This window comes from Phodopus roborovskii, unplaced genomic scaffold (assembly GCF_943737965.1).
Source record: "Phodopus roborovskii unplaced genomic scaffold, PHOROB, whole genome shotgun sequence".
Lineage (NCBI taxonomy): Eukaryota > Metazoa > Chordata > Mammalia > Rodentia > Cricetidae > Phodopus > Phodopus roborovskii.
The window spans coordinates 3363594-3390242 of NW_026126515.1; the positions used below are offsets into that span (position 1 = coordinate 3363594).

The window sequence follows — 26649 nt, forward strand, 5'->3', positions numbered from 1 at the left end:
CCAGTGTCCTGGGAGCCCAGGAGACACACCTCAGCGACAACCTGGATTCACAAAGGAGAGGCCCTGCCACCTAAAATAGTGATGTCTTGCTGCAAACAAAACAAGCAATGGCTCCTGCTTATTTTTCCTTGCTCCCCGTCGCTCCCCGTCTCTTTAGTTCTAAAGAAAGCTGTTGGGGTGAAACACCCCCGTCCTCCCCATACATATGCACCCCTCCCCCCACGGCTTCTTTCGGCCAGCGCCTCGGAAGGCTGAATGAATAAGAACCCGGGAGCCCTCTCTGTCGTTAATCCTCCCCTCCTTTGAGCAAGCCCAGCTTCTTCCGGGTCAACGACAATCACCACCACCCCAGTCAGGCCCACTGTCCCCTGCACCACGGCCAGGCGCGCACAGAGTCCGGTAGCCAGCGGCGGCAGGTTGCGGGAGCAAAGAAGGGCGGGGACGAGGGCGGGCGCCGCGGGATCGGGGGTGGGAGGGGGGGGGAGACTGGGAGGGGAGCGATCGCAGGAGGAGGGAGCAGCCTCGGGCGGCTGGCGACTAGGATGGGAGTGCGGGGCAAGCGCGCGGCGCCCAGGGTCACGGCCGCCGCGGAGTCTGCGGGGCGCGAAGCCAGCGCCCGGCGCTTTTAAAGCCGGGATCGTGGTGCGCTCCTGGCGCGGGCGGCGGCCGGATGGAGAGGAAGGGCTTGGCGGCCCGAGCCTCGGGGAACCCTAGCCCGCCCGCGCTGGGCGAGGGGCCGCGGCCCGTGCCGCCACCGTGCGTCCCGGGTGGCGGAGGAGCCCCAGAACGGGGCCAGGCTGGGGCGGCGGCCGAGCCCGCGGAGCTCATCCGGCGCGCGCACGAGTTTAAGAGCCAAGGGGCACAGTGCTACAAGGACAAGAAATTCCGTGAAGCCATCGGCAAATACCACAGAGCGTTGCTGGAGCTGAAGGGGTTGCTGCCGCCCCCAGGGGAGCGGGAGCAGGACCCGCGGCCAGCTTCCCCGGCCGGGGTCCCCAAACCCAGCTATCTCTCGGAGGAACAGAGCAAGACGGTTGAAGCCATCGAGATCGACTGCTACAACAGCCTGGCAGGTGAGCCGCGCCCCGCCGTGCCCCCCACCCCTCCTTTCCCGGGCCTCCAGGGACCCCGTGTGCCACGCGTCCTCTGCTCTCCCCGACCTAGTCCCTCTGGGTCCCAGAGCACCAGCAAAGCACACCTTGGAGCTGACTCCCTCTTAGGAGTGCTCTAGGGAGGAGACTGGGAGGGAGGCGCTTGAGAAAAAGTGAGACTTTCAAGATGATGCCTTCCAAAGGCCATAGTCATCTCTTCCCTCACATACCTGGTAAATCGTATCTTTAAATGGCTGGACAGACAGAGGGCGACCCAGTGGGGCTGACAGCTACTGCTCACCAGTGAACCTGGGTCCAAAATATAGAGGCAGCGCCCAGGCGAGCCCCATAAACCATGGGTTTTGAGAGCAGTCAATGCACCTACCTGCCTGCTCCACTCCGGTATCACTGGCTCCAAAGTTGGCCTGTGTCTTCTTTTAAGTGTGTATCCCGGTGGGATTGGCCTTCTCCCAAGTGCACTTGCCCCGGTAGCAAAGGGGATTTTTTTCCAGGATGTCCTCAACATCCCGAGCAAAATGGATTCCAAAAATGCCACTTTCTTCTCTCTGGGTCTTGCTGGTTGTTCCAGGTTGCCAGGAGTCTCAAAAGCCCCCGGTTCATGGTAGGTCTCTAGCCCTGCTGAATTCTTTTGGTCATATACATGAGGCTCTTCTGTTGGGCTAAAGTTATACATTCCACAGTGCACTTTAGAGATGAGGTTAATGTATATATTTGGCATAAAATATTTAAAATCTGCAAAGAAGGAAAACCCTGGGTCTTCCAAAGGACTTCCTGTGAATTGTGGGAAACAGTGGCCTAAGCAACTGCCTTTCAGTGACAAAACCCACTCTTCTCCAAGCCAATGTACTGGGACTTGAGCATAGTCAAGCTTCTCTTGTAGAATAAAAGGGCATTTCTTCGTTTCCAACCTTGAAAGTTGCCTGAACTAACTGGCCTGTTCCAGCAAGAGGGCAGGGGGAGGGGCAGGAACAACACGATGGTGGATGTGTCTGGAGGCTGGAAATACTACAGCCATCACACTCCATTCACAAGTGTAGATCTGTTGTTGGTGTCCCTTTGAGCTCTGAGCACCAGCCTCCCTCTGCCTTCACAGTATGCCATGATTGAGGTCATTTTTAGGCAAGCGCTCTACCACTGTGCTACCCTGCCCCCACCAGGGATCATCTTTACTAGGGTGCAACCCAGCCTAGGGAGACACGATACATTGTGAAGTAGTTTATAATGTACAGGATTATTATTAAGGGGACTAGTAGTGAATTAGAAATTGTGTCACTAGAGATTGTGACATCGGTCCCCGTATCCATAAAAGGATACTTGATCCCTCTGATTTCTTGGCACACTGGCTTCTGCCCCGATGAATAGTTAAAGGGTAGCACAGCTGTGGGTGGAGGTAAAGGCACTCAGGATGGTTAATGCAGTGGTTTTGGAGTGGAAATGGAGCCTGACTTCAGCATTATCCACAGGCATTCTAGAACCACATTCACCCCACGCTTCTGGCTACTGGCCAGTAAGTAGCTAGCTAGCACTGCCTGCCCTCCAACCCCACCCCACCCCACAAGTAGCTACATTTCCACGGTGAAACCTAAGATGTGTCCTTGGTCAGGCCAGCCCAGTCAGGGGAGGGCTGAGGTCTGGTCAGCCCCTCTACTTCTGTCTGCACCACCCAAAAACTTTGAAAAACTCACTGGTGACAGAATGGAAAGAGACCTTTGGAGACTTTCCCTGATGCTGCCTTCTTTGGGGCCCATCAGTTATTAATATTAATGCTTTAGCTTGTGTACTACTAGGTACTTACTGGGCTCACTCTGTAGCCCTGCCTGGCCTGGAACTATGTAGATCAGGCTAACCTTGATTTCAGAGATCCTCTTGCCTTCAAGTGCTGAGATTAAAGGCATGTAGCAACACACACACACACACACACACACACACACACACACACACATGCACCCACGCACGCACATTCGCGCTACCAAAAGAAATACGGCCATCTGCCTTGCAGAAGGGTATCCCAAAGCTTCAGAGCCATCCATCTCCAAAGGCAATGCTCTTGCCATCACAACTTGATGCAAAAAGTCAGCATCTTCTGAACCTCTCCTGCTAACTGGTACCCAGACTCGGGTGGGCTCTCAGAGGCCACATTTCAAAATTCTTTGGGGAGACTTCAGACCTACTCATCAGGAAAGACATCAGTACATTGATTCAAGGCTCTGATGTCCTCAGATATCACATAATCATGTGAGTGATGACAAGATGAACAGTTTTGTCGAAGTCTAAGTCTACATTTTATGGAACATCCATCACCTGGCAGGAAGGCTCTGCACAGAAATCACATTGATGCGAAGCTTGTCATTGATATCCTTTGGGTTGGTTCATAAAATCATTTCCCAGTCTCTCAGAAGTCTCAGCTAGTAGCAAATGATCTTTTTTTGTGGGATTATCAAAGTAGTATATACCTATATAGATGTTTTCTTCTAGAAAAAAACCCAAAACATTTAAAGAAATGCAGAACAACCTCTAACTCTACTACCTCAAGAAATCAAAGTTTAGCCTGGCAATAGTGTCACATGCTTTTGATCCCAGCTTGAGCTCTGAGTTCGAGGTCAGTCTGGTCTACAGAGAGAATTCCAGGGCAGCCAGGGCTATACAGAGAAACCGTGTCTCAAAAACACAAAAAAGAAATCCGAGTGTGTGTGTGTGTGTTTATAAAGCAAGGCTCCTGATCCTCCTATGAATACAGCCACATATCCTGCTCTTAATCCATTATCATTGTGTTAGATAAATACATTATCATTAAAATATTTTCAGGAAGATTATTTTAAACACAAAGTAAAAAAAAAGTGTGTATTTTCAATTATCTTTGGATAGAAAGGAAAGAAGAAAGACTTGTATTATTTTAGTTAGGGCTATCATAGTGCAGCCTGGCCCATGAGCTAGCCTTTACACTGAGTCCTGGCTAACAGGAAGTAGTGGGCAAGAGCAAGTTCATCCTGGCAGAAAAGCAGCTGACCCTTCCATCGGGATTATGGTGGCCCCTGGGCAGCCTGATGATATGGTTCTTAAGGTACTGTCCTCCACATAAAGCCATATGTAGAGACAGAGGCTTGGCATTGGGAAGGGACTTAGAATAGCCCAGAACTACCTAGAGAATTAGGCTGTGTTGCTAAGGGATGTGTTCTCCAAACAGGAGGCTGTGGTGAGGCATCTGGAGAAAACTTAGGCTCGGGAACCCGTGTGCTGTCTATAGAACTCTCAAGAATAGCAAGGGAGATGCTAGGATGCAGTGAGAGGTGTTAGTCTAACACACATTTGAGTGTTCCTGGGAGCTCAAGAAGGATATGCAGACAATCTGCAAATGGCCCCAGGTTATTGCCTGTTCTGACTCAGATTTCATTTTTGGTAAGAGGACTCTGGCTAGCTGTGCAAAGCTAATAGATGGGGTTTTGTATGAATTGTTCTCTGGGAAACTCAAGGAAATAGAATTTTCTCCTTTCAGAATTTCAGTAGACAAACTAACATAAACTGCCCAGTAAGACTGAGGAATCTAAGCCTTACTGAGACCACAGAGAAATCATGCCTTTGACTGTTGGTTGAGTCTTGTTGACCCTGAGCAAGACACATGATTCTCCTGAAGCCTTGAAATCTCATGAAGGGTAGACATTTCCTCTTGGGGCTCTGAAGGACACATCTGGGGTGTGTCTACAGAGGTGCACCACACATTCCTTTATTGATATTGTCAAGTGATGTTCAGGATTTAAATGGCAACAGTGGGGATAGGTACCATTGGGTATAAACAAAGACTAGAAATTTGTGCCCTAATAATCCTCATGACCTGCAATAAACACCAATTTGTTCTCTTGACTTTTTCCCATCTATTTAGAGCTATGTTTGGGAGACTTGTTTCCTCTTACCAAAGGATAGACAGTATCATATTAGTCTCAACTGGAGACACCAAATAAAAGTATGACTAGCCCTAGAAGCAACTTTGTACCAAGAGAAATCCTGGGATAGTGTTTTCTAAAACTAACTTTACTGATTCTAGTAGACATGTCTTGAAATCAAGAGGTCAGGACTGGGCACATAATTTCTTGTCATCTTGTTATAAGCCAGAATCATTTGGAAAGAGGAAACTTCAACTGAGCAGATGCCCCCATCAGATTGGCCTATAGGCAAATTTGTGAGGTATTTTCTTGATTATGATTGATGTGGGAGGGCCAAGCCCACTGTGGGCTGGTGGTCCTGTGTTGTATAAGAAAGCAGGGTGAGTGAACCACAGAGAGCAAGCCAGTAAGCAGCATCCCTCCATGGACTCTGCTTCAGTTCCTACCTCCAGGCTCCTGCTTGACCCCCTGCCCTAGCAACTTCCCTGTGTGATGAACTGAGCTTGGGATGAGCATGCCCAATGAACCCTTTCCTCCCCAAGTAGATTTCACTCATGGTGTTCCATCACAGCAATAGGAACTTAATTTTGACAAGAGACTAGCACAACATGAAAATATGAAACTTAAGCCAGGTGGTAGTGGCACATGTCTTTAATCCCAGCACTCAGGAGGCAGAGGCAGGTTAATCTCTGAGTTTGAGGCCAACTTGGTCTCCAGTGCAAGTTATAGGACAGCCAGGGCTACACAGAGAAACCCTGTCTCAAAAAACAAAAACCAAAGAAAAGAAAATATGGAACTTGTTGAAAAATCAGGGAAATCATATCACTAATGATCCTAAAATATGAAAATTTTATCTGGGATATGACTTCCAGCCAGTATTTGGAAGATTAAGGCAAAAGGGTCATGAGTTCAAGGCTAGCTCTCTTGGTCTAGCTCAGTCTATATAGTGAGTTCAGGTCTAGCCAGCCTGGTCTACAAAGGCATCCGGAATTAGCCAGTCTGGTCTACACAGTGAATTCAAACTGAATTGTTTCCAAAATGGCCCAACCTCGCTGGGTGTTGTTGGTGCACACCTTTAATCCCAGCGCTCAGGAGACAAAGACAGGCAGATCTCTGTGAGTTTGAAGCCAGCGTGGTCTACAGAGCTTTCAGGACAGGCTCCAAAGCAATACAGAGAAACCCTGTCTCAAAAAATCCAAAATGAAAAAAAAAAAAAATAAAATAAAGAAGAAGAAGAAGAAAAAGAAGAAGAAAAACAAACAAAAAGAACCAACCAAAAACCCAAAACAAGACAAAAGATAAAACTTTTATTTCATGTTTTCTCTCTCTTGACATGGTGGTTTTAAAATTTGCTATTTAATGTCATTACAAGAAAAGAAAGTTAAATTTTTATATTGGAATTAATTTTAACATTCATCTGTGTTTTGTACGATGTCAGTTTTAAATGCAAATATGACTACTTAACTTGTATGAGGAATCAAAAATCACACAATTCATATTTTCTAGTGCCTACATGCATGCATAATTTATTCCTACTGGAACAGTAGAAATGATGCACAAATGAACTGTTTTTATTTAACTTTCTTATATGCATATTTTCTATGCAGATGCTACATACACACCTTCCACAGGGTTTTCTGATAAGTAAGGAAAGAGGAAGGAACCATGGGTTACCTATCTTTTCCTTTCTTCTATTTTCAGTGTAAGTGGCTGGCTAAGCCAGAGATTCAACAGAAATAAGGAAGGATATGATTGGCTTCTACAGGACATTTGTGTTACTTAGAACATCTTCCCCCTCTCCACTCCCCTGAAATTGAAGAAATTTCTTGTTTAAGGGAGCGTGTGTTCTCTTGGGTTTGCCAACATGTCCACTTAAAGATATGACACCTTTACCTACTCACATTGAACTCTGTGTCATGGATCTGTCAGAAGTCTGTACTTGTGGGGTGTTGTGAATTCATGTGTGAATGGGGCTTCAAAGAACATTATTGCACTTATCTCTTATGTATGTTATGTGGTGTCATCAGACCTTCCCTACAAATTACAAGCTCAAAATTGTTAATAATTTGAAGAAGGCACGAGAAGAATATAAAACAAGGCAGCTTCGTAAGTGGTTTGCCTTTAAAGTCAACCTTCAATGAGACTGTAGGAGATGACTGAATGGATACATCTAAAATATACAAAACTGGGTGTAGATTCTGAGATGAAGTCTTTAAAAAAAAAAAAAAAGAGTATTCAGCAAAAACAGACGGGGAATCAGGCAGCCTAATATAGAGGTGTAGGAATTACAAATAGGATGGCAAGGTGAAGAGGACTTCACAGACTAGTAACAAACTATTACCTGGTGGCCAAAAAGAGGAATTGGTGAATGAGGAGGGGGAGAGGGAGGGGAGAGAGAATCAAAGCTGCTGTCCTCTGAGGCCAATATGTAGGACAATATGTCTTAAAGACCTTACAAATGTAGCTTCCAAAACGATCTTCAAAAGAAAGACGGAAGGGTTAAACGTGTGACCACGTTCAGGGAAGACACTGGGAAGAACAGTCTGCCCTCAGACTTGGGGCTGAGTGTCTACAGTGAACTCTGAAGCTCCTTAGTCAGCCTCCAAGGGACATTTGTCAGGCAGCCTCTAGCCAGAAATGCTTGAAGGGGTCTTAAAACCAAACTCCCTACAGCCCAAATACTCAAGAATATCTGTGCAAGATGCAAAGATCTGGCTGCTGTACGGACAGGAAAAAACAGCAAGATGTGGAAAAGTCTAAAGCTGCTCCTAGGGTGTTAAAGGTTAGGCACCAACTACAGATGGGAAGGTCTCTCCTTCCACTGTATTCATTCACTGCCAGGCTGTACCTGTTCCAAATAGTGAGGATGGAAACTGGATGTCTCAACCGTCCAACCCAAGACTTCCTGATTCCCTTTGGAGTCAGATGGACACTTGAAACAATTTTATATTTCTTCCCAGATAATGGGTGTGGTTTAGTCTTAATCATAACACAGTAACGTGTATCCTAGCCCAGACAACAGCAAGAGGCGTAAAAAGACCAAAGATGGGGGCCTGAGAAGTGGCTCAGCTGTCAAGAGTGTGTCTTTCTCTTGAAAAGGACCTGAGTTTGGGTTCCAGCACCCACTTTGGGTGGCTCACAACTGCCTGAGACTTCAACTCTGTGGGGATCTGACATTTTTTAACCTCTTTGGGCATTGACACCCATTTGCCATACCCACACAGAAGCATAATTAAACCATAATAAAAACAAATCTTTTTTTTTTTTTTTTTTTTTTTTTTAAGGCCAAAGACAATCTATCATCTCCGATCTCTGCAGGCATTGGCTTAGGTACTAAAAGGTGCCTTCTTGAAATTTCTATGGTCCGTCTGCTTTCTCCTTTTGCAACAACACAGACTACATCTCACCACTGTTAGAAGGATATGCTTTGACAGTTCTAGGGCAACCTCCTTGTCCATCCTTTTGTTGCTTCTTCTCGAACTTATGCATCCCTTTCTGTGCTATGCCTCGTGGCTTCTCATTTCATGATGGTCCTGAGGGACTGACTTCTGTCCTGGCTTCTGTGACCAGGTGTGATAGTGTGATGGTGACTTTTCACGCTGTGACAGAATCTATGACAAAAACAAATTAAGAAAGGAGGGATTGACCGGGGCTCACAGTCCCTCATGCTGGGAAGGCTTGACTCCAGGAGTGATTTGTGGCTGAGGCAGTGAAAGCCTCACTGGTTACATGAGCTGCAATCCGGAAGAGACAGGAAGCAGGGCTATATCCCATAAGCCCAGTTGTCACTGCCCTATGTCTGCAAGCTACCTCTCACGCCCCCCAAACAAAGCCAAGTAGAGGCAAACTGTTCGAACAGTTGAGCCTGTGGGAACATTTCGCATCCAACTGTAAAACCTAAACACCCTCCACATCAGTAGACAAGTGACCTGGGTTTATGTGGTCAGAGAAGAATAAGCCTGTACTTGATTATTTTTACTTTTTGCTCTTTGTGGGCCTGCCACACAGCTCCCAAATAAATACACACAGAGAGCTTATTATTACTTATAAATGTCTGGCTTTAGCTTGGTTTGTTTCCAGCCAGCTCTTCTTAAATTATACCATCTATCTTTCGCCTCTAGACTTTTAGCTTTCTATATACCTTTCTTTACTTCTTACTCTGTGGCTTGCTCTGTAGCTGGGTTGGCTTCTTCTCCTTCTCTTGCTTCTCTATCTGCTCTTCCCAGATTTCTCCTTCAGCTTATTCTCTCTGCCTGCCAGCCTCACCTGTCCTTTTTCCTGCCTACCTGTTGGCCATTCTGCCCTTCATTAGACCAATCAGGTGTTTTAGACAGGCAAAGTAACACAGCTTCACAGAGTTACACAAATGCAACATAAAAGAATGTAACACATCTTTGCATCATTAAAACAAAAGTTCCACAGCGTAAACAAATGTAACACATCTCAAAATATTATTCCATAATATAAACCAGTGCGGGGAAACTGTTTAATGAGCATAGAGACTCGGAAGCACACTCTGCCTCCTCCTCTTGGTATCCTGCCTGCTCCAGAGTGTGTGGCTCCAGCCACACGTTTTTGAGAAGTTTAAGTGGGAGTGCAAAGAGTAGGTGTTGGCTTCAGACACAGAAAACATCACCTACTGGGAGAGGTCCAGTGGGTGTGTCTGGCAGCTGACATGTGGCTGCTGTCTTTCCACAAACTCATCTTCAGGGACACAGCAGAAGCCTGGACTGATGTGAAGGGACCTGAACTACAATTCTGTCTCCTGTTTGCTGTGCGCCTTGAGCCAAGGAATTTTACCTTTTGAGTTAAGGGTTTCTAGTTCAGGAACACGAAGGTTTGGGTTCTGGGACCTCTAAAGTCCATTCCTGTCTCTTGAAAGATAAATTCACTATGTCCTTCTCCTCTGAACTGCGGGCCATTAAACAGAACACCATGCTTCTGAGCGTCCTTACAGAGACCAGCCTCCAAAATTTATTATGTAAAAAGGCGTAATGTAGAACAGCATTTAATATGACTTCCCTTATTTGAATATGTAAGAGGAGATAACAGCCTTCACATTTGAGATTGTGTGCAATTGTAGTGAAGCAGTTAATTGTCACCTTTGAAAACAGAGGTTAATTAAGGATCTCCAGACAGAAGACAGACAGACAAAGGAGCTCAGCTTGAAATCTTTCTGTAATTTTGGCTTTTCTAACTGTATGCTTCATAACTTTTTTTTTTTTAAATAAAAATGATGCTGGGTGGTGATGGCACACACCTTTAGTCCCAGCAGTTGGGAGGCAGAGACAGGTGGATCTCTGTGAGTTTGAGGCCATCCTCAAAGCAAGTTCCAGTTCAGCTAGGGCTACACAGAGAAACCCTGTGTGTTGAAAAACTAAGCAACAACAAAATAAAAATGGTGAAATTAGTTTTCTGCGTAGAGAAATTATGAGCTCCCTTTCTTTCTTTACATTTACCCAAGGTAACCCAACACACAAACACATTTTTCAGTTATCACTCTAGGAATCAGCTATACCTTGTCTGTCTTTGTCAGATAGTCACATCAAAGATGTCAAACCAGTTAGCCCAGACCCCATATTTTCTCTTTGTGTTCCCTGGTAGGATCCAGCTCTAACCCGACGGCGTGGTAGCTCACAGAGTAGGGAGAAGCCCACACATTAGCGTAAGTTTGGCTCTGGTGGTGAGATTGGAGGAGTAGGGTCAGCACGTGTGACATAAGTTGGTCCTGAACATTACCGATGTGTCTCTAGCATTTGGGAGGGGTGGGATGAGTGGCCTGGACTCTTGTGTAGGGAATCCTGCCTGCTGCTGGCTCTGACAGAGTACCAGAAGGAAGCCTACTCATTCATCTGATCTTTACTGGACACCTGCCATGGCTCTTCACCACCCAAACTTGATCCACTCTGTTCTCAAAACGTCATGTGGAGGCCAGACTTTGAGACCAGGCTTCTGCCGAAAACCTGCCCTGCAACTCCAGGCAGAGCTCATCATTCAAAGGCTCAGTATCCCTATTTATAAACTGTGGGGCAGCTTCTTTCCAAATCCCCCTTCAGGAGCACTGAACCACAAGGATCTTGAAGGGCTCGTAGCCATCCTCCTGTCTCATCCTTTGTCTTTGGGAACTGCCAGGTTTGGAGAGGGAGATAGGAGACATCTGTGCAGACAGAGATGCATTCAAAGAACTTGGCTGAGATTGCCAGGCCACCCTTGCAACTCAGAGAAGAGGCCAAGGGACTCCATTGTCTGTCAGGATGTTAGGGCTGGATATGGGGTGTCTGAGAGGATGATGGGTTGAAGAGAGGTTAAAGCCGATATAAACTTCTGTATGGATCCTGGCATCCATTAATGACCTAAAATAGCATCTATTGATGCTGTATCTGTCCTGATTCATCAAAAATTCTGACTTTGACTCTAACCATGCAGTCATCCACACCAGGGAGGCAGGGAAAGAAACAAAAAAAGCTTTTGAGACACAGGCTGGCAAGTGCAAGAGTTTCGGGGAATAGATAGCAGCCAAAGCCAAATTGTAGCATCTCACAAAAAAGCCACTCTCGGCCCAGGGATGAATAGCCCTGGGAAATCTGGCCAGGTCTGAGTTTTAGTGACACTAAGTAAAAACTGAGCCTTTCTCTCTAATGGACCTGTCACCTCCAGATTGCAGAGACCACAGAACTATTACAATTTGAGTAGACTCATTTCTACCTCTATAGGGAGAGCTGTGTGCCCATGTTTTGGGGGGGGGAGAAGGTAGAGGGGGACAAAACACAGAGGAAAGCCTAAGCTGTGCAGCAGGGACCCTGAGATGAACAGGGATGAGTAATGGAGGAAGATCTTTGTGTGCATACAGAATACAGATCTGGATTTGAATCTTGGCTTTTCTGTTAACTCCAGACAGATCTCAAACACTGTGAGCTACTTTGTTTACTACTGCATGGGTATAGGATACATATCACATGGGGATGCCACATGGTTAAATGATACAGCCACCTACACCTCACACTGTGCCTGACATGGGGAAGCTGATTAAGATGCGGACAATGTGCAGAGGTGGCTATATTAATGTCAGTAGAAGGAAGTATATGGGAGATGAGTAGGATGTGGCAAAGGAGGCTCAAGGAGCGTGGGAAGGAGATGAGAAAACTCTAAGGACAAAGGAGGGATCATGGAACTTTTACTCCCTAAGCAGCCACAGGGTAGGAAAGATGAACAAGATATATGCAACTCCATTGGTGTCAATGTGGGGAGGCGGAATGAAGGGAAAGTTGGCCAGATGCTCTCTGAGAGTCTATCAGGACTCCCTTTCCTGGACCCAAAGGGTCAAAAGCCTGTACCCCCTTCTGGCTTCCCGGGATTGAGGGATCCATTCAGGAAACACATAGAAACTGCTTGGTAGGCATTGGAGAGTTGGGTTAATGGTTAAAGTACCTGCCAAACAGCTTGAATACCAGAGTTCAGATCTCCAGCAACCACATGAGTTCTTGGCAGGAGTGGTGGCCTACCTGTAAGCCCAGCACTTGGAAAGTGATGGCAAGAGTATCCCCAGAGCAAGACTCCTACCTAAACCAGCTGGATCATGAGCTCTGGGTTCAAGTAAGAGACCTTGTCTCAATGTATATGGTAGAAGGTGACAGAGGAGGTCACCAAAGTTAACCTCTGGCCTCTATAACCCATGTACAACACACACACACACACACACACACACACACACCTCATATACATCCACAAAATAAAAAAGGAAAGAAACTACTGGATTCTGGGCTGTCGTGGGCTCCAGGCTGACACTGTGTAAGTGAACGAGGCTCAGTTAGATGTGTCTGGATGTGTCTGTTTTCCTCCACATTCCGTCCTCTGCCCCAGGCTTCCCCAGCTTCTCTCCTTGAACTGAAGCATCAGGGGAAGAACTATAGACAGGTGGGTGCTCTTGCAAATCAGACCTGTCTCCAGCTGTCTGACAGCAAGGACTTGAGATGAGAAGATACATTCTGCCATCATTCAGGTCCCTGTAGGTCCCCATAGAGCTTAACAAGAAAGCAAGTGAGATGATAGAGTGTGATGTTTGAGTGGGATGTGTTATGAGACTCTGTTCCCAGAGTCGTGTCAGCCCCAAGTAACATACAGAGACACTGTATTAGATATAAAACTGTTGGCCTGTTATTAGTGTTTCTTATTAGCTAGCTCTGTCTTAAATATTAACACATTTCTATTAATATAAGTGTTTCCACATAGTCTTATTTTACCCGAGAGAGGGTTTGGACCTCTTCTCTCAAGTCCCTACATCTTGACTCCTCTCTACTACATCTCTCAGAATCCCCCTTGTCTCCTAGTCCTGGCTATCTTGCCTTCCTATTTGCCAATAGTGCTTTATTCATTAAACAATAAGAGAAACAAATTTACAGAATAACATCTTCCATCAGATGTGGCAGGTGCCCATGGGAGAAGTCACAGACAGATGCTGCCCATCTTCCATGTGTCATGCATGCTCCTAGGCCCCAAAGCTGCCTCCTAGGCTGAGGATAAAGACAGCTCTGGTCTGGCTGGGTATCCTGGTAGTGAGAGAGTACTGGGTGTGTTGTCCCTTGGATCTCCTCTCGGGTGTTTGAAGATCAGGATGTCCCCAGTCCTCTCAACCCCAGACAGCCCTAAGGTACCTATAACCAAGCACTGTGTGGAAATCTTCTCTCTTTAACAGAATGGAGATCAATGTTTGGTTCTCCTTCATGTTTTGTTTTAATGGTTCCTAATTAAAAAATAAAGCACTGTAGTCATTGAAGTTGCTGAAAGTATAAGAAATTGTGACAACAAATAAATAATAGTCATCAGTCACCTCACTTCAAGATTTCCCTTTCTCCAGTTGAGTCTCCTTTGGCTTTTTCGGTCCCACAAGGTGGTGATCAGTTCCCCTACGTGTCACTATGGGAAGCCCAATCCTCACTGCCATCTCCTTTCGTATCACTACACTAGTCTGTTGATTTACTCCAGGTTTTACTGGAGGTTTTGTGACATACAATGCATGATTGTCTCTTTGAAATTCTTATTATTAAAACTTATCAACCATCACATGATCAGGAATTAGTTATTAAACCCTTACTGTTTCCGCAGATTCCTTCTACCTGCTTTTTCCCCCATTTCCATGTTTTAGCCTCCCCCAACCCCACCCCAACCCCACCCCGCTCCAGTCATTACATACACAGAGCAGTGTGGCTGTATTTTGTTTCCTTGAATTACCCAGTACCTACCTCCACGCTTCCCCATACTTATCTGAGGCAGCTGATGAAAATTATCCTGGGGGAGGGAGATAATTTCTTACACAAACTTTTTCAGTCTCCATTTTCCAGCAGTATTTTTCATTGAGACTATGTTTGGTGCCATTAAATATCCCACAAATCTCCACAATGCTCCCATTTGCATCCATGTGCCATTATCCATTTAGCTAGAGTCGTACTAGTCAATGTTTTGGTTATTTTAACAATCTGCTCTGATACTGTGCTGCCAGAAAGGCTATGCGTGGTTCTTCCTGTTTCAGTCGTGCCTGTTAACCTACCCCCACACAGCTCATGATATGATGGAAGGGCCGGTGGGAGCAACAATAGGGGCAGAAGAGGTGCCACTCAAGAATGGCAGGAGAGGTTATCAGCACGGAAGGGTTTGCGTTTGTTGTTGTTGTTGTTGTTTCATTTTGTTTAGTTTTGAACTGCCTTAGGTACTATTCTATGGCTGTGAAGAGACACCATGACCAAGGAAACTCTCATAAAGGAAGCATTCAGTTGGGGCTTGCTTACAATTTCAGAGTGTTGTGCCATTACTGCTGTGTGGGGAGCATGGCGGCATGCAGGCAGACATGGTGCTGGCGCAGTAGCTCAGAGTCCTACATCCTGATCCAAGGGCAGCAAGCAGAGGTCCAGAGCTTCTTTTGCTTTTGTCCTTCCTGACAGGAAGGTGTGTCAGGTTAAAGGTGGGTGGCTCTTCTGACCTCAAGTGGTATGGATGTAATGTGGGTTCTCATTCAAACCACCTCTCTACCCAAAAAGAACAGGGTGAAACTCTGACTTCTGACTTCTCTGCATCCCTGGCTCAGGGCCAGGCCAAGATATGTTCCCGGACAGAGCTGACAAAGGAAAGCTAGGACCAGGTGGGTTTCTCCTTAGTATTTCTGGTGGTCATACCCATCAGCACATAGCAAATAGCCAAACTGACCCTCCCAGCTATATTTCGTTCACCTGGATTCAGCCAGTACCTACCTCCAAGCTTCCAGAACGAGGAGCGGGAATTAAAACAGACTCAGCGCTCTCTGCCCTGTCACCCTTCACCCACCCACAGCCTTCTCTATTACATCAAGATCAAGAGTGAGTATTGGGGACTGTGGTTGTGATACTTGAAAGAGAGCTACCATAGCAGCCAGGTAGGGCCCTCCATCTTAGAAGTGACATGAGACAGTCACCAAAGGATGAACTGACCTTGGGGCTGACCCAGTGCTACAGCTCTCTCCCAAAATTCCATTAACAACTGTTCATATAAGCCTCCCGTGAGAAGATTCTAAACTGGCTTTCCACCTTGGCTTCTTCATCTGCCATTCATGGGTTACTGGTCATCCTCCAAATCCAAGTGGAGGTTGGTTCCAGGAGCCCTACCAGAGAGCAAAAATCTATAGATACTCTTGTTCCATATACAATGCAGTGTTATATTTGCATGTAACCTCCACACATACTGCTGTGTGCTTTAAATCACCTCTAGACTACATACATGACCTAAAAATGCAATTGCTATGTGGGCAGCTGTGATACCGTCTTAGGGAATAATGTCTGTACAGTATGTATATAGCGGACTTTTTACTAGAAACTTTTCTTGTAAAGAGTCTGCTCAATACAGTGCAGTTTTTTTTTTTCTTTTTGTCCCATGTTCGACTAATGGTTGAATCTACACATGCAGGACCTGCGCTGTGAAGGGATAGCTTGCCAGCAGAGTGAATAAGAATAAAAACTTCAAGAAAGCAGTGTCTTTTGGACAATCCCCTTATGAAGCCCCAGCACAGGCCATAGGGAAGTAAGTCCTTATTGGAAGCTTTATTAAGGACATCTGACAGCATCCACAGTGGTAGTGACAGGGGAGCGGGAACCAAAAGCACTTGGCCATCCAGTGGAGGCTTCAGAGATAGGAAATGGCAGATTGGTAATGGCCAAAGGAGTCCTAAGAGTCTGTTTCAGAAACAAGAGAGACGGCAGAAACGCTCAACGATAGTCATATTGAATCTAGTGGGAACCTGTGGTCAGCTATAAAAGTAGAAGGTCTGAAATGTGTGGTAACAGAATAAAAATGTACCCCTCAAGATAAATCTGCTAAGTGTGTCCTGGGTGTGGCTGTGGCAGTGGCGTAGCCAAAGGCTCCTCTGGTTGGCAGAAAGGGGACATATTTCTGAAAACAAAGACGTAGCCACTCGGAGTGCACTGGCTCCCATCTGGCCATCTTCCTGCTCACAACCATTTCTTACTCTCTGGTCTTGGAAGAGGCCATTGGAGAATAGCAACACCAGGTTCCACTTCCATGGGTGTGATTGAGAGTAAGTGATCCTGGCTGCCTCCCTGCTAATTGAGTGTGAAGCTTAGAAAGGCTCGTAAAGGCCCGGAACCCCAGCTTCTGGAAACAGAGCCAACGATACCTGCTAGGTCATATTACTTACTAATTGTGACCGCTGCCGTGACAGGTGTTGGATGAGGATTTAAAAAGCCTCGGTGCTTGTCTGGAAGAGCGGAGGAAACATGTATCATAGACAACTGCAAAGATGGGCATCTCCTGACTTCAGAATGTGATTATGAAGAGTAAAATTTTGATAACTTGAAGTGAGATATCCACCCTGTCTGCACCGGTAGCCATGCCCAATAGGATCCACTTGATGATCACATGTGTAGACACAATTTCATTAGTAAGCAATTCCCCCAACATATTCTATACAAGCCTCACCTGTAGGCAAGAGTATGCTATAATTGATAGACTTTTTAAAAGTCATGCTTTCTCAGTAAGATATTAATAGAAATGGAGGGGAAGTATGTGATCCTTAAAAAAGCCTTCTACAAGGAACTAAAACTCGCTTTACACTTTGTAGCAAGAGACTGAAGGGATGTTCTCCCTTATGACCTGGGAATTGAACACTTCGGTGTTTGTTCAAGAGAAATAAAGGTGGAAATAATGGTTCCTGTCAGCTGTATTCATAATAACTCACAATTCTTGAACCTTATGTGGCAGAACTATTCTGTAACTTAATTTTAACAGAGGATAAATATAGTTCAGGTGTGCCTCATTAGATAAATGATTAACTATGGTACATCCACACCATAGACTAGTATTCAGACACGAGAGAAAATGAACTGTTGATAAGTGTGACAACTTGGATCTCAAGGGAATTATGTTGACTAAAACTACTTTTAAAAGATTTCATACCATGTTATTCCCTTTTCTCCCCTCCCCATCTTTCTTTCTCTCTTTCTGTTGTTTAGTTTGCCTATTCGTCTTATAAGAAAGGATTTCTCTATGTAGCCTGGGCTGCCTTTGAACTCACTATGTAGCCTAGGATGGCCTGGAACTCAGTCCTCCTGCCACTGAGTCCTGAACCCTAGGATTATGGCATTCGCCACCATGCCCAGCCCATATAACAATTTTGAAAGACCACATTTAAAATATGGAGAACAGATTGGCAGATGTTGGGGAGAGACGAAAGGAGGAAGGCAGGTATGTGTATAAATGGTGACTGACAGGAAGATGGGCCTAACGTCTAACCCTGGCTCCAACACTTCACTTGGTGGCCTTCAGTACATGACTCAACTTCCTTACATCTCTGATTCCTCAGCTGAAAAATGGGAAGAATACTAGAACATGACTTGGGGGCAGATGCCAAGAGTGACTCAGGTCAGCGCTTAGAAAGCAAGCCTAGCCCTTTGTGCTCTCTCCACACTCCCCACTCTTGTGCTGATTGGCCTCCCAAGAGGTGCATGGCCACTGGCCATGGACACATAGCTGAATTCTTCTGATTTCACCATGCAGCACCATGTCCAGCCCCTTCTTTGTCCCTTGCCCAGGTTCCTTCTCTCCAACAAGAAATCTCAAGTCACCAAGAAAAGTAACTAGGATACCATGATTTGACACTCTGTCTGAGAACAATTGTTTGTCTACACATGCAGATTTCCCAGCTCCAGCTTGGCCATCTGATACCTCTGTCCTTTGACTAGTCCTGGAGCATCTAATCACTGTCCTGGGCTTAAGAGCTGCATGCTTCTTAAGCTCTTTCCACTCTTCCAGAGAACCTTAGTTTAGTTAGTTTCCTGCACCAATGTAGCTGACTCACAACTGCTTATAGTCCCCCATCTATGTGATCCAATGCCCCTTTCTGGCCTCCATAGGTGCCTGCACACACACACACACACACACACACACACACACACACTCTCTCTCTCTCTCTCTCCCTCCCTCCCTCTCTCTCTTTCTCTCTCTCTCTCTCTCTCTCACACACACACACACACAAATCTTTTTTGAAAAAGAAAAGAAACACGGATTAGTGACTCAGTTATTAAGGAGGCTGAGGCAGAAGTATCACAGGTCCAAGGCAAGCCTGGGAAATTTAGTAAGATTCTCACAATAAAGATTAAAATAACGATAGCAAATGCTGGATGGATGTGGAGAAAGGGAAACACCTATTCACTGCCGTGCAGTGCAAACTGATGCAGCCTCTATGGAAATCAGTATTGGAAGTTCCTCAAAAAGCTACAAGTAGACCTACTACATGATCTAGTTAAACCACTCTTGGTAATATACCTAAAGGACTCTATATCCTACTATAGAAATACCTGCTCATACATAATCATTGCTGCTCAAGTCACAATATCTAGGAAATGGCAACAGCCTAGAATGTCCATCCACCAATTAGTGAATAATGAAAACATCGTACATTTATACAGTAGAATATTTTTTAGCTATCAAGAAAAACCAGATTATGAAATTCACAGGTAAATAAATAGACGGAGCTGGAAATAATCATTCTGAGTAAGGTAATCCAGACCCAGAAAGGCAAATGTTGCATGTTTTCTTTCATAGTGAATGTTAGCTTTGACTCTTCAGATACGTGTATTTCATTTGGAATACCTATAGAGGTGAGGATATACGGAGACATGGAGAGGATAGTTCAAGCAAAAAAAGATAGAACCTAGTGCTATAAAGGGTTAAAGAGGAATAAAAGGACAGGAAGGATTAAATTGGAGTAGGGGATGGTGGGAGGGCACAGTAGAGGATGGGATGTGGGGAGGAATAAATAACACCAAAGATCTTAAGAAAAAAGTGTAACAAGTATGGGTTTTTCCGCCCGCCGCCTGGTTTTGCCTGCTGCCGCGCCAGCCCCAAATAACGCACACTGAGACTCTGTATTTGATATAATCTGTTGGCCCATTACTAGTTTCTTATCGGCTAGCTCTGTCTTAATTATTAACCCATTTCTGTTGATCTATGTATTTCTCTTACCGGGGAGCCGGCCGGCATTCTGCTTTCTTCAGACTCTCCATGTTGACCCCTCCTTCCTACTTCCTCTTTCCTCCTTGTCTCCTAGTCCCTCCTATCTTCCTTTTCTATTGGCCAACAGTGCTTTATTATTAACCAGTATGAGAAACATATATACATAATGGCATCTCCCATCAAAAAAAGTCCCTTGGAAACTGACTACTGTAAATGCTTCCTAAAACACATACATATACAAAATGTTTAATTGGAGTTACCCTATAACAGGGCAACAATTCCCCTACTAGATACCACAGGCTAACAAGGCCAGGAATAGAGTTACATCCTTTGAAGTCGTTGGCCAATGGGGTCCTAAATGCCCCCCAAACAGTACAGGCAATTGTCATCACTCTTGGTTGACATCCTCCAGAACTTTGCCATTAAGACTTTGTTACTGAAGCCATCACATGCTTGAGTCATGGAACATGGAGAAGTCAAACTGGTACTCACCTGCAAAATTCATACCTGCTGGCTAGTTTTTACAGTTCTTTGAAGGTGCTACGCACATTACCAGAAGAATAATCATCAGTCTCACCCAGATGTGAACCCTGAAAGCTACAATAATCACCAGCCTGGCAAGACATGCCCACTGGCTCAACAGTGGCAGGAATACCATGGGAGTAACCAACCATTTTCTGGTTTGACTAAAAGCTTACTCTACAAGATGAAACCCATGCCTGGCAATTTAATGTGGGCCAAGAACCTGTGACTAAATATGTCCTAGGCCCTGGGGGAGAATCTACCACTATTATTCTACAAAGCTGACATAGTATTAAGCCAACTCCAAATGATTTATCATTATACCCATAGATTGGTGCAAATCTCAACAGTGAAGTTTCTTCATGTAGCAGGCGGTGATGAGAAAAGGCAGACTTATGACTGGTCTAGGTGCAGAGAATGAAATACTGAGGAATATTCAGCCCTAAACAGGACATCTATAACCCCTCCTCTCAGGGCTCAGGGATCATTGTGGAAGAGAGGGGGCAGAAGGATGGTAAAAGCTGGAGGTGGTGGGTGACCCCAAGGAAACCATGCTTCCAGACGCATCAGGGCAGCTGCACATATGAGCTCACCATGGTTATGAGAGCGCGCACAAGACCTATTCAAATTCAAGCTGGATACAACTCCAGCACATAAGTCCTCCCCCTAGCTGGGAAGCTATTGGGAAATGATAGCTATCGGGGTGGGGGTGGGAGCCAGTTTTCTTTAAGGGTGTGGCCCCTAGTAGATTGACCACATGAGAGTGGCAGGCCACATATCCTACAGTATATAGGCAGCACAAATTGTCCTTGATGGATTAAAAAAAATGACACAAAAATGGGTGGGTAGGGAAGAGGGTATAGATATGGGATGAGTTTGGGGAATCGGGGTGGCTATTACCAAAATACATTGTATGAACTCCATAAAAAAATCAATAAATGAAAGGGGTAGACATATGGCTCAATAGTAGAGTATTTTCTTAGCATGTGTGAGGTTCAGTTTCCAGTACTGGGGGGAAAAATCAATGTCAAAAGAGAAGTACAGCTCTCAAGTGCTAGAATGGGGAGGGGCGACCATGCAAAACATCCCTATAACCCTTGGAGTCCTGAGTCTGCCGACTTATGGTACAGGGATTCCCAGCATCAAACAAACCTCTATGGGTGATTTTAGGAGACACACTCTCAAGACCATGAGTTTCTCTAGATTTCAGAGCTTGCACTTGAGTGACATTTTTCCACCCTGTTAAGAAGCCTACAAGGAAAGCAGCTAGCAACCACAACTACCTCCGTATTTACCATTTTTCAACACTGAGATGCTAGGAGATGAGGTGTTTTAGCCCAGAGCACAGAATGAATCATGCTGGAGACATTGTAGCCACTGACTCAGAGGCTACAAAACGGATCTGGCAACTGAATGAAAAAAGAAAAGAAGAAGAAAGGAAAAGAAAAAGGAAAGGACATGACTGTTCCTAGGTATGACAGAATACACACACACACACACACACACACACACACACACACACACACACACACACACACACACACACGGAAAGTATAGTCAGAAGTGGGGACATCTGGGAGAGTCTTCAATGGACATGACCCTGAACCGCATGAGGAGGGGGCAGGGGAGGGGAGGGGGAGGGAGAGGAGTCAGATGCAGCTGAATTATAGAAGGGCAGCTGGAGCAAGGAAAGCTCAGCCCATGAGCTGGAGAAGTTTGGGGGGGATACAGGTGAGACATGACAGCCAAGAGAGCCTTGTTACTGGTTGGGGTGAGGAAATGAGGGGGAGCCTGGCCTCCAGTGTCTGCTTTGATATGCTAACAGCGATTTGTCTGCTGCAAAAATGGTTCTCTGCCTTCATTGGCTCTCTTGGGCCTTACAGAACTGGGGACCAACCTAGTGAAATTTGTTTTTGTTGCCACAGCTGTTTAGGCTCCTAGCTCTTGGGCTGCAGGGAGGTCCAGGGCAGTCCAATGATTTGTGGTCCTTTGCTTACTCCAGCCATAAAGCTGTTAGCCAGCTGGGCTGTAGAATTCAGTTATGACAAGGAAAGGGACTGAGGGCCAGCTGTAGAGTCTGAGGTTGCCTCAGGCTGATCTATAAAAGAGAAAATAGGCCCAGAACTCTCTTTCCCACTCCCCACCCTTCCCTTCCTGGCTTCTCAACTTCTTTTAAAACCCAATGTGGAAAATACACCTCTAGGGAAGAAGCTGGTAAGTAAACCAAGCCTCCAGACTCAATTTGGGGAGTAGCTGGGGTAAGTGGGACTCTGTACATACCAGATTTCAAAACAAAAGCAAGAAATCAAAACTGAGTAGAACATTTGTATATGCAGAAGAGAAGATCAACACGTTTGTGGAAAGATAAAATTGGGCTTCCTGACCTATTCTCAAGAATGCACAATTACAACTTTGGAGGCGGGTGGCATGGGATGACACTCAAGATGGAAATTTTCAGCTATCCACGTGTGCATTGCTGGCTAGACCATGTTTGTGAGTGGCTTCCTTATGAAACAATGTTGATGAAAATCAGTGTTTATCTCGGCACTATGACATACATATACACATACCAATGGTGTCATTTTGTCACAAACGCACTCACAGGCTCCACTATCCTGTTGAACACAGGTGATACTCAGCCAGCGTGCCCCAGAGTGGCTGTAATCTTATCTCGGTCATTAAATACTCCGAATGTCGCCTGTCTGGATCCTTCACTCATCCCACTTTCCGACTGTGCATTAAGTACAATGGTCCTTGAAATAACTTTAAGTTTTGGCAAATTGGAAAGACCTTTCCTCCCCAAGCATGTAAAGGGTGCTCTTGGGCTAGAGGAGCAGCAAGGAAGGTGCATTGGTTTCCTAGGACTCTAATGAATTGCCTTGACTTGGAGGCCTTAAAGTCAAGGAAACTGCTTACCACACCACTCTGGAGCCTGAGGGTTTGAGGTCAGGGGGTCAGTAGGGATAGTTCCTTCTGAAAGTTGAGAAAGAATATTTATCCAAATACTTGGAAGCCTCGGGCAGCACTGGGTCACTTTCTGTGGCCTTTCTCTATTTATGTCTCAGTGCCTGTCCATGTTTCCTTTTTTTATAAAGACATTTGGATTGAGGCCTACTCCAACACCCTCCTTTTTAAAAATATTATTAATATTACATTATTTTCCCTCCCTCTCTTTCCTCTAACTTCTCTTATGCCTTTCCTCAAATTCATGGCCTCTTTTTTAAAATTAGTATTGATATGCATGTATGTGAATAAGTATATAGAGACAACCTGCTGAGTCTACTTAGTGTTACTTGTATGTCCATGTTTTTCTTAAGAGCTCACTGCTTAATAGCCAATTAGTGGCTCATCCCTGGGGATGACTGAATCTCCCTGTCTGAACAGCAGTCCTTAGTTGCTCATCACTTTTCACCTAGGGGTAGACCCTTGAGGTTTCCCCCATTCATGTTGAGATGTTAGCTAGTGTTAGAATTCTTTAGAGCTTGTTTAGGCAGCCATAATGTTGAGAGTTCATGTATGTACCTTCCCGGTTATATCAAGACACACTCTTCCAGTAGACTTCCTGGTCCTCTGGCTCTTAGAATCTCTCTGCCCTTCCTTCCTTGATGGTTCCCTGAGCCTTAGGGATAGGGCTTGAGTTGTAGATGTGTCAGCTGGAGCTGAGACCACACTACAACATTCAGTTGTTCTCTGAATTTCTGTAATGGTCTCCAATGATCTTCTCTTGATTAAACCAGCACTTTTAATCAAGATCACTGCAGGAATTGAGGATTAGAATTCTTACATGTCTTCTGAGGACGACATGAAACAACTCAGGGTAGTGAAGAAGCTTTGTAGAATGGGTTCCTTTTCCCTCCCAACCCCAGGAGCTCTCCTTTCCACCCAGTCCCTGCTTCCCTTCTGTGTTTCAGCTAAGGGCACATGGGTGAGTCAGCCATAAGGAAAGAGTCAGGTCTGCATGAACTTGTTCTTCCTCTCATTTGATTTCTCTTCATCTCTAGCCAGTTGGTGGCATCTTGCCCAGGTAGTCACTATGCCCCTAATGCACCTGGAAAAACAAAACAGGTACCAGAGTGAGAAGCTCCTCTAGGCTGTAGCCTGCGGCCTCAGTATGGTTGTTTGAGGGAAGGTAAAACCTAAGGTTTCCTGGGGATGGGGGGCACTTGAAGCTCTTTAAGTCACTTGTTCTCTAATTTTTATGACCATAGCGGTCTTCCTGGAGCTAAAATAGTGTGCCAGCTCTTTTCAAAAAATCATACCCCAACCACCCATGTAGTAGTGCAGAGGAATCTGTGATTGGAGTGTTTGGAAGTTTACAGACTCCAAATGCAGCCTGTAGATCACACCAGCTACTGCTAGCATCACCAATTAGACTCGACAGAGTGTCCCTTCTGGTTTGTCTCAACATGGGTAAGACTTTTCTTACCTCCTTATTCTCTGTTGCATAACCATCTCTAGGCTAGGTGTGTTCATTCAGACTTCTTAGGAGACTTAGAAATCAGAAAGCTAGTGATGTGTTTCCAAGAAGGCTCTTAGAGTTGGTTGTTGCAGAGCTTGGGCCCATCATTATGTGTCCAGTGCAGACATGTCTCCCATCATGCAGCTCTTGCCACTGAATAACTACTGTGCTGTTCCCAGAAACAAACTTTGTCTATAGTTAGTCCATGACTTCCTGGGTCAAGGATATAGTTCAGTAGCAGAGTGCTTGCCTAGTATGTCCAAGGCTTTGGATTTGACTCCTAGTACTTTAAGAATTTAAAAAAAGATAGATAGATAGATAGATAGATAGATAGATAGATAGATGACAGACTGATGGGTGGATGTGTAGGTGGGTGGATGGATACACAGACAGATGGTTTGTCTTCTTGATTTAACACTTGGTTTAACAGCTTTGCTTCAAGAAATAGCCTTCCCTGAGGCCTTGCCTTGGAAGGCCACTTCAAGCTCTCCTCTGGTTTACACACACACACACACACACACACACACCCAGGGATAGGGGTGATAAGTCATCTCACCTCTTGACCATTGCCTTCTTATGCTGACCATAATCCCCTAAAGAAAATATCTCACTCAACAGGAAAGATGGAATTCCTTTTGACAAGGGTCCAGATGAACAATTGTATTCTTCCATGAAGAGACCAATGTCCCCTCCCCCATCACACACAGGCTGCTAGATCTAAAAGGATGGTAGAGACTATTTAATACAGTGTAGGCTCCCTTTTTAGCAGATAGGAAGTCAAGGCCTACAAAGAAAATGATTTTTGTCCTGTTGGTCAGAGGCAAAGGCAGGCTAGTCTAGGGATTAGTGGTCTATGCCACATGGCACAATTCAACTTTAATTTAAACAGACAGCAGATCACAGCAGAGCAAGAGGCTACTTTCCTCAGCAGAAATTTCCTTGTGGCCCAAACTTGCAGAGGAACCGCAGGACAAACACAACAAGGTTTCCCTGCGCTAGCTAGTTCCACCCACCGGATGTCATGCATTGACCCAGGCCTCCTGCCTGCCCGTTTCCATTTTAAATGAATACCCTGAAAATCCACACTACCCCACAATGGAAAAGAAGGTCTGGGTGTCCTGGTTTCTTGCTTTTGCCGCTTCATTTCTCTCTCAGGCTCCCCATTGGACTCTCTGCTCCAGCCTGATGTGGCTTCTTGGAGTCCCTCAGATAGGCTCAGCCAGTGTGCATGTGTGTTCCCTCTCAATGTGTGTCTATCTCTCCCTCCCCCATTTCTCCCTTTCTCTTCCTAGCTGCCTAGAAAGTTTTCTTAGTTTCTCTTAGACCAGTCATACTCAAACAATTGTGATTTTTTTTTCCCTCCTCCAGGGGACATTTAGCAATGTCTAGGGGTATTTGTCAATTGTTAAAATTAGTGCCTGGTGAAGAGAAGACAGGCATGCCAACCATTCCACAATGTCCAAGACTTTATCCTGTAACAAAAAGTTATCTGGCCCCCAAAGCTCATAATGGTGGGGTTAGAAGCTCCCGCTCTTTCACTTCCAACTTAAAGGTCACTCTTCCAGGAAGGCCTTCCCTGGTGCTTGAGGTTGGGTGGAGGCCCCTTCCATCATCCATTGGTGTTTCCATTCTGCCCTTTCCCTTATGATGTAACACCTGCCTTCTTAGCAGTATCTCAGCCCCTGAAAATGGACCGGGGAACTCAAAATTTGACACCGTAATATGCCACTGTCATCTATAAATGTGTTGGGGCACAGCCATAGCTAGCCAGGGACACATATGGCCTGTCAGCCACAGGTTAAAAATGCCCGAAGTGGAGAATGCATTGACCCATCCCCACCCCCACCCACTGTCCACGTTCTACAAAGCACACTCTTATCTGTTGCTCTTAGATACAGTAGCTTGCAAGGTGTTCTTTCTTCCCAGGAGTGGTATAGGTTTCTGAGGGCCTCAAATGCAGATGTCCCAATATTCTGGCACACTCTTTGGAGTGTGGCAGAAATGGTCTGATATCCCCCTCTAGTTGAGTGACCTTCAGCAAGTTGCTTAATTTCTCTAACCCCCAACTTCATCATTTATGAAGAACTATAAAAATAGAATGTGTTCCATGGAGTTGTGCAGATTTAATGACATGCATAGTGTGTGTGAAGTACTGAGCTCAGCTCTGGCACAGTGAGCCAAGGGA

General features: G+C 45.4%; 1 protein-coding gene across 1 annotated transcript in view; it reads left to right on the forward strand.

Annotated features, from left to right (window-relative positions):
- The first annotated feature begins 490 nt into the window (after positions 1 to 490).
- The window catches only part of Ttc9 (tetratricopeptide repeat domain 9), a 33672-nt gene continuing 7513 nt past the window's right edge, over positions 491 to 26649 (forward strand). Inside the window, exon 1 of the mRNA XM_051196254.1 lies at positions 491 to 1073. Coding sequence (XP_051052211.1) covers positions 671 to 1073 — 403 coding nt within the window. The 5' untranslated portion in view covers positions 491 to 670. The remainder of the gene's footprint in view (positions 1074 to 26649) is intronic.